This window comes from Macrotis lagotis, chromosome 1 (assembly GCF_037893015.1).
Source record: "Macrotis lagotis isolate mMagLag1 chromosome 1, bilby.v1.9.chrom.fasta, whole genome shotgun sequence".
In the NCBI taxonomy this organism is placed as follows: Eukaryota; Metazoa; Chordata; class Mammalia; order Peramelemorphia; family Peramelidae; genus Macrotis; species Macrotis lagotis.
Window position 1 is genome coordinate 432656763 of NC_133658.1, and position 13961 is coordinate 432670723.

Genomic DNA, 13961 nt, shown 5'->3' on the forward strand with positions numbered 1-13961 from the left:
GGGCTCATGGCCCCAGAGTCCAAGGTGTGGTTCCACTCCAAGGATTTTGTTTGGCAGACTAAATAAATAACGGTCTTTGGGAAGAGAGGAAGAGAGAGCAAGTCCTTTAGAATTGAGAGGTGTGAAGATGAGTAGACATCAGGGGAAATGGGAAATAAAACAGAAGATCATAGAGCCATTTGGCAGCCTGGTAGAGACCACAAGAGTCCATCAGGACTTTCCCAGAAAGAAGATCTTAGTCCTTTTCTGACCTCAAGTAGAGAATGAATCATAGTTTATGAGAACTTGGAGGAAGGGAATATAGAGTGTCAGAACTGGAAGCGCTTGAGCAGGTAGGATTGAAGCATCAAATAACAGACATGGAAAGAGTTTTCTAATGTGGAAATTGAATGATTACCCATATTTATATAGTGATTTAAAATGAGATTGTGTGAGCCCATTTTAGATCAGGAGTTGGAAGAGATCTCAGTGGTCATCAAGAAACTGAGACTCAGGGAGATTTTCCCAAAGTCACGTAAGTTGTAAGCATCAGAGAGAATATTTTAATTCTCCTTCTATGACTCCAGATCTATATTATTCTCTTAATAAATCCATCCTCCCTCCCTCCCTTTGTTCCTTCCTCCCTCCCTTCCTTCTTTCCAGTAGAAAATGATCCCTAGAACATCAGAGCTAAAGGAGTCCTTAGAACATAGGATCACAACCTACAATGCCAAACCTGGAAAGAACTTTAAAATATGGAAATTGAATAATTGCTCCCTTTATATGCTTCTTTAAAAAGAGGTTTCATGATGTAGAGAACAGAGCTCCTAGGATCATAGATCAAGAACTGGAAGAGACCTCAGAGGTCATCTTCTCCAACCTCTTCCTTTTACATGTAACTATAAGACCCTACCTTAATAGAACTTATTGGGAGATGAATTTTAATGGAGACTCAGGTTTTTTGGATCATCTCTTTTGTGCAATAGAGCTTTAAAAATTGTTTTTAACCATCTAGAATGAGGATCTTTCTAAAACAAATCACATATTCCTGCTGGCCAAATGTGTATAATTCTCCTATTCTATTAATTTGTTTGATCTTCTTTAATTAGCCGAGACTATGTAAAAATATTTCACTTTAATATAGCATCTTAAAATTTGCATGATAATATAACAACAGCAATAATTTTGCACAGACCATGGTTTCATTTGGAAGGGCAATTTTGGGAGAGTAAGCTGTTTCTACCAAAGTAAATCAGAGCAACAGGTGGAGCAGTAAGATAAGAGTATCTTCCTGAGTTCAGATCTGGCCTTAGACACTAACTATATGACCCTGAGCAAGTCACTTAATCCTGTTTGCTAAATTTTCTAATCTGTAAGGAGAAGGAAATGGCAAGCCACTTTTCCAAAAAAACCTCCAAATGGGGATAATAAACAACAACCACCAATCCAGCTTTGCAACTTTTCTTCAATTCTTGGTTCCTAGAGTGTTGCCCTGGACCCAGTGATATGCATAGGGTCACACAGCCAGAATCCGTGGAAGGTGGAACTGGAACTGAGTCTGGAGCTATTCTCCATTGATTATGTCACACTATCTCCTTTTGCTCCTCCCCCCCCTTTTCCTCCTCTTCTCTTCTTCCATCATCATCATCACCATCATTTCTTTAGTCATTCATTACTGTTATTACTGAATGTCATTACTGACATTGAGATAGAAATGGTCTTAAAGCAAGTTTCTATCCTGTTCTTTCATACTTGATATTCTACTGATCATTACATGAGTGATAAAATAACTACCCTTTGTAGTTGAGTAAAAGTATTCATATCATTCTCTCTAACAAACAGGAATGGCATGTACCTCATGCTCATGATTTTGATGTCTTCTGTTGGTCTCTAGATTTTGAAAGTTATTTGTTCCATATATCTTGGAGATCATGAGCATAATTTATTGGTTGAGTTCTCCAGAGTATTTTGAGGTCTCTATTTATAAGTATGAATATTTACTGAATATCAGTCTATGAAAAATAATGAGTGATGTATATTTCTAGCCACTGAATCATATCTTCCTAGATATTTGTTAGGTGCTTCTTTGCATATCTACATCTATCACAGTCTGTAACTCTTAATGAGAAGCCTTCTGTAATTTCTGATAGCAGTGATTTGTTCCTGAATTGTCAATCACAAACTTCCCCATTTTCATAAATTTGGATGACTCAACTATATTCCATGCTATTTTGTGAATATGCTCTTTTTTGTTTTTTGTTTTTGTCTTTGTTTTTGTTTCTGCAAGGCAATGGAGTTAAGTGACTTGCTCAAGGCCACACAGCTAAGTAATTGTTAAATGTCTGAGGTCATTTTTAAACTTGGGTCCTCCTGACTCTAAAGCCCATGCTCTCTATCCACTGCGCCACCTAGCTGCCTCATGGATATACTCTCGATTGAGATCATGTAGAGGATGCTACTTTTGCAGGGTCTTTTGATTCCACACTTGGGTTCTTCCACCCTTATCATTTATCACCATAATTTAATTCTTCTCATCTTTTTTGTTGGGGTTCATATTTCTATCTGATCCTGGGACAAGTTGATATCCTGTAAATAGTCTTTCATTTTGTTATTTTTGTTGCTATTTTTAAGGATACCAGCTAATATATATATATATATATATATATTATATATATGTATATATATATGTATATATACATTGAAAAGTAGAAAGTTATAATATATGAGGATCACTGTAATATGGTGAGAAAAGAAGTAGATTTGAATTCAAAAGACCCAGGTTTGAGAGCTGACTCACCAGCTTCTACCTTGATCCCATCTGTAAAATGAATGTGAGAATTCAATCCATGGTTCTCAAAGGGCATTCTATAGCAGCAACTTTTTCCAGGTCTAACCTGGATTGTACAGAACTAATATTCAACTCCCCCATCATTTTGCCAATGTATATAATTTGTATCCCTAATTTTTTGTAGCAAAGACTAGTATAGTTCTGAGTCCCTCTTATTACCCCCCCCCCCAAATTGATAACCACTGAAATAGGTGATCTCCATCATCCCTGATATTTTACAATTCTAAGATCATCTTCCCCCCTGGATCATTATATGCGAACTGTCTATGTTTTGCTGGATGGCTCCTCAGAGTCATTATTAGAAGCACCAGTTACTGGAATGCAGAGATACCCATGTGGGCCTCTTGGAGCTTGGGGGACTGTTTCCCTGGACACTAAATGTCTCCAGATGGCTGGGCCTTTTGCATTCTTGTGTCTGCTATTTATAGTTCTTTTGTCTCTTTCTTCAGTGTCAGACTGACCCTACCCACACTGCACTGCCTGCTTCTTATGGGCAGTATGGTATAATGGTGAGAATTCTGAATTTGCAGTCAGAAGACTGGGTTTGAATCCTGGCTTGGTTCCTTATTACCTCTGTAACACTGGGTAAATCAAAGCTTCTAAATCCTACTAAAGAACGAGCTAATCTGAAAGGCTTCTCCTGGCTCCTAATCCTGTGATTTTTCTAAACATCTGTTTCTAATTTGCTGTGGTCCTAGGAACCCAAGGAGTCCAGTTCAGTAAAAATTATGGTAAAATGAAAGTAAATGATCTCTGAGTGAAGCCTCAGGGCCCCCTCTCCCCTGTGAGTAGCATGCATGAGCTTAGGGCAGGTACTTGGGACCACCTGCTTTTTCTGCTCAGAGGTCTCTTGCTTTGTTTTTGGTTCTAATTTGAGTTCCAGTGATACGGTTGGTATAGAGCTGAATTCTCACTGGTTGAGCTAATTTCATCTGGAAATTATCGTGGAGGGGACAGTTTTAGATGTGGGAGTGGCAGGTGTGTTCATGTCTCATTCTTTTATTTTTCACTGATGGTTTCCATCCAAAGTTCTATACTATTAAGCAGGAATCTGCAAGAACTGCCTTTGGGATTTCTAGCCTCAAATGTCTAGAATTTGTCCAAAGGCATTCTCTCTAAATATTCATTCATTTCATTCAGAAAAAATGTAATAAGCTTATGCTATGAATAAGGCTTTAGAAGTAGGAAGTTTATATAAGACACAGTCCCTGTAGTGATAATGGACAAGGGAAGGAAAGATGAGAATAGGGAATAGTTAGTAATAATTCAGCTTTGTTGGGATGCAAAATGTAGAAAGCAAGATAAGGCTCAAAATATAAGCTGGAAGCAGGCAGTGAAAGGCCTTGAATGCCAATCTTGGGACCTGGCATTTTACCTTCCGGGCAATGAGGAGCCAAGTTTATTTTAAGTTAATTTCACTAAAAACAGCTGGAGATATTTTGCAATGTAAAGAAATGCCTTCTTTTGCAGAGTAACTTGTTAGATCCCAGGATATCACTTTCCCAAACACTACTACTAGGAAAACCCATCTGGTCCAACCAAGTGACAAGGGACTGATTTCAGTAATTGATGATGTCAATGAGATTTCTACAGCCTTCAACTCAACTGCCAAGTGGCTAGGAAAAAAAAGTTACCATATAATTGAAACTCTGCTGGGAGAGAAATTAAGAGACTATCTTGCCAGCCATATTTCTATCCATATTTTCCTCTATTAGTCTCCTGATGGTGTGTCCTTATGAAATCTGATTAGAATGGAATGACTTGATTTGCTAAGCAGGCAGCAGGGACAGCGCACATCTGTTTTGCCCGTCTCGATTGAAGAAATGGGATGGAATGTAACATAATCTCTCTCTCTCTCTCTGTCTCTGTCTCTGTCTCTCTGTCTCTGTCTCTCTGTCTCTATTTCTGTCTCTTTGTCTCTGTCTCTCTATCTCTGTCTTTCTGTATGTGTGTCTGTCTCTGCCTCTGTCTGTCTGTCTGTCTCTATTTCTCTCTCTTTCTGTCTCTGTTTCTGTGTGTCTCTGTGTCTCTCTTGTTTCCTCTGTCTCGGTCTCTCTCTGTCTCTCTCTGTCTCTCTCTCTCTGTCTCTCTCTCTCTCTCTCACACTCTCTCGCTCTCTCGCTCTCTTGCTCTCGCTCTCGCTCTTGCTCTCTCTCCCCTATTTCTCCTCACAGAGCGGCCCAGAAGCTCAACCTGGCCTCCAAGAAGAAGAAGCCCCACCCACCCCTGACCCCAGCTCACGACTTTTCCATCTACGGGACAAACTTCAGTGGTGTGCTGCAGCTCAGCCCTCCCCCGGCCCCTCCCTGCTTACTGAGATCGGTGGCCAAAGCCAAGGAGAACCCAGGCATTGGGAAGGTAGGTCTGCAGACTTAAAGAGATTTGAGCCAGGTTTGGGGGTGTATGGCAAGGTTTTGAGTGGGCCAGAGCTACTGAAGTGGACTATAGATTCTTTGATGCTTTGGGCTAAAACTGAGGGGTGGGATCACAAGATTAAAAAAAAAATTTGGATTTTCAGTCAGATGTCCTGGGTTCAAATTCTACCTCTTCTACTTATTATTGTGTGACCCCATTCTCTCAGGGTCTTCATTTCCTCATTTGTAAAATGAAGGGGTGGACTTGAAGACTTCTAACTTACCTTCTTTCTCTATACCTATGAGGTTGAGGTAGGGTGCCAGACTTGGAGTCAAAAAGCCCTGTGTTTGATTCTGTCTCATGTGTTTACTAGCTGGGTGACCCTAAGTAAATCTCTTAACCTGACTGGATCTCAGTTTCCTCATCTATAAAACAAGGGAGTTGGACTCAGTGACCTGGCTTTATGATTCCTCAGTGTGGATATTCTTTTCACTGTTGTTGGTTGTAATTTTTCTTGAACTTTTCATCCTGAAACTTCCATTCTTTGAAATATCTTCTGTCACTTAGATTGCCAGAGATGATTTTCTTCTCTCTCTCTCTCTCTCTCTCTCTCTCTCTCTCTCTCTCTCTCTCTCTCCTCTCTGTTATGGGTTTAAGTGACACCCCACAGCTATTGAATATAAAATGTCTGAGGTCAAATTTGAACCTCGGGTCTGGTGCTTTATCCTGGTTGCCCCTCTTCTTGTTCTCTTAGCAAATAATAATGCCTAAGAAATGACAAACCATCATTATACTTGATCTTCATGACAACTCAAGGAGGGAGGCAGGGCAAGTGTTATAATCCCTATTTTATGCTTTTGGAAACCACATCGAGAGAGGGAGGGAAGATGGTGGCATTAATGACCTGTTAGAAAAGTAACCTACCCTGGATCACAAGGCTACTAAGGGAGAGAACATCTGAACTCATCTATTATTCTTTCTCCTCTGCTTCTTTATTTCTACCACTGTTGGGAGATGGTCCTATTCATATCACCAAGAGCATTATGCTTTTAGTTACCTTTGGAAGTTGTGTTGCTTGTTAATATACCTGCTAATCTCAAGTTGTGTTTTTCCTATCACCTTCAAGAATATGAAGAGGTGGTATGGGAACTGAGATGGATAACATATTAGAGATATAAACCACACTGTAGACAGCAGTAGAAAATCATTGAAATATTTTGAGCAAGAGAGTGACTCACTAAAAGCAGTGTTTTAGGAAGAGTAATCTAGCAGAGACTATTTGTACATGATTATCATTGCTGTTATGAAGATAAATAACTCCTCGTATTTATATATAACACTTTAAGACTTACAAAGCACTTTCTTCACAACACTTTATGAGGTATTTATAAATATTATCCTCATTTCATAGATGAGAAAAAATGAGACTCAGTTTGGTGACCACATTATTGTGGGCAGTGAAAAGAAAATGTGGTTGCAGTCTAGGGATTATGCCTCTTTTTCCCTCCCTCCCTCCTGCCCCCCCCCCCCCAACTCACAAGATTCCTTGTGATTGACTTCAGGTCCCTGAAATGATGTCATCCAATCAGTCAGTGTGATTGATTAAATAAAGGCTTGTTGAATGACTTCAGTAAAGACTTGGACTCAGGTCTCCCTGTCTATCACTTCAGGGCACTTCTTACAATTCCTACCCTGAAAAATGTCTGAATCTATGGTGCTTAGTATTTAATAGTAATTGAGAAAATAACATTGCATTTTAAGTCTGATAGTGGGAATTAAGAGAAGAGAAATCAAATCAATGGAGAGCTAAAATATGCAGAGCCAAGCCAATTTACACTGAGGGAGGGAGGGAGGGAGTGTGAGATGGTGGGAGGTCAGAGGCTTCCCTTTCTAGGTTTATTGGAGAGAGAACCAAAAAATGGTGCCTTCAGGTCCTGGGGTAATGATGATAGCTCTGGGTGTGGAGGTATATATGTGGGTCTAGTTTTTGATATTGTTTTGTTTCTATATGTAAGTGTGCATGCATCTCTGGGTTATTTATTGACATTATGTTTGTGCTCATCTTTATGGATATGAAATCTTTTGGGTGGTTGTGAGAATGTGGATGTGTGTGTGGCCATCTCTGATGCGAAGCAGATCTGGAGTTTAAATGTAAGCATGAAAATGTGAGCACATGAGTCTGTCTCTGTGTATTTATGTGGGGTTCATCTCTTTGAGTATATGTGGGCATTTAAATCTCTGTGGAAATGAATTTCTGTGGATGTGTGGTCATCTCTTTGTGTATGTATCTAAGGTTCTTTGGATATACAGCTGTGGGTGGTGGTGATGAAGCTTCCACTGTATGAGTTCACAAATAGTATTTTAAGTATGAGTCTCTGTGTAGGTGTGTTTGAAGGTCTGTAGGTATCCTCTGTAGAGGTGATTGGGGTCTAATGTGTGTGTGAGGGTCTCTGTGAGTATGTAGCACCACTGTGTCTGTGTGTCATTGTGAGTGTGGGTCTGAAGATCTGTTTTTGTGCTCAGAGGGATACTCAGACTAAAGAGGATCATGGTCTTCCTCATTCAGCTTCTTAATTTAAAAATTTTTTTTACAAGGCAGTGGGGTTGAATGACTTGTCCAAGGTCATACAGCTAGGTAATTATTATGTGTCTGAGGCTGTATTTGAACTCAGGTCCTCCTGACTCCAGGGCCAGTGCTTTATCCACTGTGCCACCTAGCTGCCCCCATCACATTTGGCTTCTTAAAATAAAATCTCATCAGGGATAAAGTGTAGAGCTGGTCAACTTCAGTCTCAGTGAAGGCATCTTGGTCATTACAGAACTCAAATTGGGAGATTCCTCATGGGACTAAAGGACATTAGAATTGAAGAGACTTGATAGGTCTCTTAGTATAGAATTGCACCGTTTTAAAAAATTAAGAAACTGAGGCCTAGAAAGAGAAAGTGACTTGCTCTAAAAAATCACACAGCTTCTAAGTGGCAGACCTGGAATTTGATCTCAGCTCATATGACTTTAAATCTAGCGATATTTCTAGTATACTACTAATTTTTTCCCCATTATTCTACCACAACTTCCCTGACAAGAGGTGATTCAACCTCTGCTTGAGATTCTCCGGTAACAGAGGGTGCCTTTGGGGCCTGATATTTGAATGGTGTGTGTGCACAGGTGCATCTCTTATGAGTGTGATTATATCTTGATATCTTTATATGTATGTGTGCATGTATCTATCTACATTCATGTGTGTGCTAATTTAAAAAAATCATTATTTTTGACATTTGTTTTTAAAAAAATTTTGAGTTTCAAATTCTCTCCCTCTTTTTGGCCCCTTCCCTAAGCAATGTGATATCAATTATATGTTTTAAATCATGTAAAACGTATTTCCAAATTAGCCGTGTTACAAAAAAAGAAAGTGAAAAAATATGTTTCAGTCTGCACCTAGAGTTCATCAATTCTCTCTGGGGGTGGTTAGCATTTTCCATCATGAATCCTTTAGAATTGTCATAGGTTATTGTCTTGATCAGAGTAGCTAAGTATTTCATGGTTGATCATTATTACAATACTGCTCTTATTATGTACAGCATTCTCCTGGTTCTGCTCTCTTCACTTTGCATTAGTTCATAGAAATCTTCCCAGGTGTTTCTGAAACCATCCTGCTCATCATTTCTTATAACACAATAGTGTTTCACTTCAATCATATACTACATCTTGTTTAGTCATTCTCCAATGGATGAGCATCACCTCAATTCCCAGGTGCTAATTTTTAATGGTTGTAAGCAATTCTGACTGTGCTACTTATCTGTAAGCTGAAAGTAAAGTTTGATCAACACTTAAGAACCCTTCCAGTTCCAAATTTTATGTTCCTACTTCTCAAAGACAGCCTGTTTTATCATTTTTTGGCCAGGTACCATGTCTTATCTTTCAGGACCAGGTCTGCACTTAGTAGGTGATTAAAAGTCTTTGTGGAATATATATTATTGAATAATTCTAATTCTTAGTTATGAAATTAATTTTTCTCTCATTCTCTTCATGTATTGCTCTTTTTTTCCTGCTGTTAGGACCAAGTAATTATTCAGGTGTGTCTGACTCTTCATAACCCCTGTTGAGGTTTTCTTGGCAGTGCTTTCCCATTTCCTTCTGCAGCTCACTTTACAGAACAAGAAACTGAGGCAAACAGGGTTACCTGACCTTCTCAAAATCACACAGAATTGGCAATCAGATCTTTCTGATTACAGATCCTACACTCTATCAACTGTGCCACCTAACCCTACTCCTGAGGGCCAAACTAGAACAAATCAAATCTCTGTGATAGGACAGTTCATTGAAGACATCTGCAATGTTCCTGCTCAACCTTCTCTTCCCCAGACATGACATGCTCAATGACTTAATTTGCTGTGACATAGTCTCCAGACATGGTTTCCTCATCATCCCGGATGAGGTCTATTTGTCATTGTTCTCCTTGACTCTGGTGAACACAGGACTCCGCATTTGCTCTGAGGTCAGCATTCTTCTTGTTTCAAAGCTGGCTTTCCAGTTTTTTGCTCATTAAAAGTAGGAATACAACATTCAGAGAAACAAGGACATTCTGCATAATGTTTGAATTTTCTGTTTTCCCATATTCTGTGGTTTGCTGATATAGTCATCTTTGGTAATATCTTCAGTAAGAACAGCCACTGCCATTCCCCTTTCTCCCCCACCCCTTTTCCCAAAGGGGATAATAATGAACAGATGTCTCTCTCTCTTGGCCATGCCCTTAAAAGTCAGTCTGTCCTCATCATTGTGGGATGTTTGCCTGTTCCATCTTGTCCTCTCAGTCAGTAGCTATTTTTTATTTTTATTTTTTTTTATTATTTATCCGCTATATGTACAGCAAGAAGCATTGAGGGGCAATAGATAGAAAGGCCTCAGAGCTAGGAAGATCAAAGTTCCACTTCTACCTCTGACACATTGGCTCTGTGACCCAGGGGAAGTCAATGAACTTCTCAGAGGAATTGCAAATATGTTTTGATATAAAGAGTTTCTTCCTATAGAAGTTCCTTACATCAATGAGGCTACATCTGAATCTTTAAAAAATGTGTAATGCGTTGAATCATTATTACATTTATTACTCATCTTCTTGAGTTCAAATCTGGTCTCAGAGCCTTGCTTGCTGTGTGACACTTGGAAAGTCACTTAATCTTTGTTTGCCTCAGTTTCCTTATCTGTAAAATGAGCTGGAGAAGAAAGGGGCAAACCGTTCTAGGATCTTTGCTAGGAAAAGCTCAAATGGTGTCACGGAGAGGAGGACATGACTGAAATGATGACTCAACAGTAACAACAGAAGGAAATGCTAGGATAAGTCAGATAGGAGTGAGTCCTGCTTACATCTATAAGCTTGCTGTGTATAGAGCATGGGATTGATGGTAGAGAAGACACAAATTTTAGGTAAACCATAGGTAATACCTTCATGGGGCTCACAGATTAATAAGACACAAACATAGTTAAGTAGCACATACTTGATCAGTGCATTAAAGGTCATTTCTTGAAGGGGCTGCAGGCAGGGACCAGAGAAGGCAAATAGGATTTTTGTTGGCCACCAACCAACTTGACAGTTCTGGGTTCCAGATGCCAGACTCTACAGGAATTTGTGGTTGCCTTGGCATCATTTGTGTTGGTGATGGGTTTCTTTGATGGCTTTCATGCCAGCTGTGAGCTTTTCCTTGAGCTTCCAGGGTTCAGAGCTTGTGGTTGGGAGAAGCAAGACCAGACCTCCCTTCTTTTCCCCACTCCCCATGACAGCTCAGCTGAGGCATGAGGTGGGATAGTCCAGGCAGTTTTTCTGACCCACAAGGATTGACTCCCTTCTTATCCCCATGTGTTTGATTAGCGAGGAAATTCCTGATAATTCACATAGAAGAGATCATTGGAATAAGTAGTGTGCCCTTCACAGGGACTCAGCTTTCCTTCCTTTCTAGAATTATACTTTCTGTGCTATGGTGGTATACTTTGTTTACTGAAAACATTCTCCCCTCAAACCTCAGTGAGCTGGCAATAAAATTCTGCTGTGGAATGTTTTGTGTGTTTAAAAATAAAATCACAGCATAGACTTCATGTGGGGACCATGTGTCTAGAAGAATGGCCTTCTTGTGGCTCAACAAATCACAGTCACTGAATACTATCACTACCTAGCAGGTGATTCTCCCCAAATTTCTGATAATACTTTGTCTCTCCTCTCTTCTTGCCATGATGAATAGTAGAATGCTGGACTTGGAGCAGGAAGACCTGGGTTCAAATCTAGCCTCAGATACTTACTATCTATAAAATGAGGTGGAGAGGGAAATGGCAAACCCCTTCAGTATTTTTGCCAAGAAAATTCAAAAGGAATCATAAAGAATCAGACTTGACTAAAAAGTATTTAACAACAACAACCCCCAGCCTCCAGCCCGAGGCTTTCACCAGTGAGCATGTTAAACACCTACTGTGTTTAAGACACCAGGGCTAGGTGCTAGTTGAGTTATCAACAAAAACCAGTTCCTGTCTTTGAGGAGCTTATTATATTCTATTTAGGAGAATATACCCTCTAAACAGATAAGCTTACATAGGTGTGATTATTTGAGGGAGGTTGCCCTTTCATATAGTAAGCATTTAAATTTATCTTTGAATTAAGTAGCAATATGGCCTGTTTGCACAATCTTGTTTGCAAGGTCAAGTCCAAAATATTCTAGCATTCAGGACCCTCCATTGATTGGTCCTATTTGTCTTTCTAGCTTTATTTCTAAGTACATTTCTATATGGGCTCAGCATGTCAACCATTGCCTTTTTTTTTTTTTTTTGCTTTTTTGCAAGGCAACGGAGTTAAGAGTGACTTGCCCAAAGTCACACAGCTAGATAAATATTAAGTGTCTGAAGCTAGATTTGAACTCAGGTCTTCCTAAATCCAGGATTGGTGCTGTATCCACACACACTGGCATGTCACCTGGAATACATTATGTCCCAGGCTACTCTCTAAGTTTATAAATAGCAGAATATTTCAGATCTGTATCTGTACAAGGAGTTTTTATGCCAAAAAAATATGAACCAAAAACACTTTTCAAAAATTGTGTATATCTTAGCTTCCCTATTAGATTGAACTCTTTAACTAGTAGGGAAATATCTTACTTATCTTTGAACTTTTCCAGCACTGTGCACAGAATGAATCTTGAAATTAGAATTTTATTGGGATGAATATTCCGTCTGCCAACACATATCACACCCACCCATACCTTCAAGGGTAGTGTTCATGAATTATTGTGACCAGTACTCTGATGATGAATCTCTTTGTTCTTCTAAGGTTAGGTTAGTCTTCAGGTCTGAAATATCTAGAGTTCTCTTGCCTGGCCCAGCTAGTTTTTGGAAGTCTATGATGACCTCTAGACCATGAACAGACTTTCGGCAAAGACTTAACTTGAGGCTGCTCACAGTAGTGACTTAAGAATTCTCTATTTAATATTCATGGAATGCCTTTTATTCTATGAAATACTTTATTGTCTACAAACTATTTTCCTTACAACAATCTTTAAGAGGTAGGTTCTTCAGGTATTAATAATTCTATTTTACAGAGGAGAAAAACTGAGATTGTCCTGAGCCAAGACTCCTGATTTCAGGTCCAATACTTTCAAATATATGGTATGTGTGTGTGCATGCATATATGTGTCCTCACATGTAATGTATAATGCGATGTATTGATACACGTGCTTATATTCACACACACATATCATTTAATAAGAATTTCTCCCTCCCCCCTTTCTTTATCTCTTGAAGAGAAAAACAACTCTCAATAGTAAATATATATCATCAAACAAAACAGATTCATTCCCTCATTGACCATGTTCAATAATGTGTGTCATATTTTTGCATCTTAAATCCATCACCTCTCTGTCAACATTGCTCAGCCTTGGTTCTATAGAATCTTAGCTGGTTATTGAATGGATCAACAAAGTCAAGTTAATAAGTCAATAAGTTATTTATTAATAAGTTCACTATATGCAAGTTTTCATCTACAGTATTGTTGTTGAATAAATTGTATTGTTGATTCTGCTCATTTTACTTTATGTTTGTTCATGCAAATCTTCTCAGGTTTCTCTGAAATCACCCCTTTCATCCTTCCTAATATTCTATCACCTTCATATCCCATCATTCATTTAGGCATTCCTCATTTGATGGACACCTCCTTAGTTTCCATTTCTTTGCCATTACAAAAGAGCTACAATAACTATTTTTGTACAAATGGGTTTTTCCCTCTCTGATATTTTCAGGGACATAAGCCTAGTAAAAGGTATCACTGGGCCAAAGGGTATTTAATGACTTTTTATATATAATTCCAAATTGCTTTCCAGAATGGTCCAACTATTTAACAACTTCACCATTATATTAGTGTGCATTAATGTTCCTGTTTTCTCATAATCCTTCTAACATTTGTAATTTTCTTTTTCTTTTCCAATCTGATGAATGAGATAGAACCTCAGAGTTGTTTTAATTTGCAATTCTCTAATTATTGGTAATTTTTTTCATATGGCTGTTGATAGCTTAAGATTTCTTCCTTTGAAAACTGTTTATATCATTTGACCATTTATTAATTGGGGTCTAATACTCTTTTCTGGCATCATATCCTCCTCGTTGCATGAACTTTAAATGAATTCTTGAGTGCCAATGAACCAATCCCTCCCCTACATACACACAACCACTAACCCATATTTACAAAGCAGGGGTGCATTGTGGCCCTGGAATAGAGCAAAGCTAATTGGCCCTTGTGGGGATAGAATCC

The 13961-nt window shown here is 38.9% G+C and overlaps 1 protein-coding gene across 1 annotated transcript in view; it reads left to right on the forward strand.

Moving 5' to 3' along the window:
- The window catches only part of KIF26A (kinesin family member 26A), a gene marked incomplete at its 5' end in the record, with an annotated part of 161640 nt that overhangs the window by 107882 nt on the left and 39797 nt on the right, over positions 1 to 13961 (forward strand). Inside the window, one exon of the mRNA XM_074209275.1 lies at positions 5002 to 5185. Within this exon, the coding sequence (XP_074065376.1) occupies positions 5002 to 5185 (184 nt within the window). The remainder of the gene's footprint in view (positions 1 to 5001; positions 5186 to 13961) is intronic.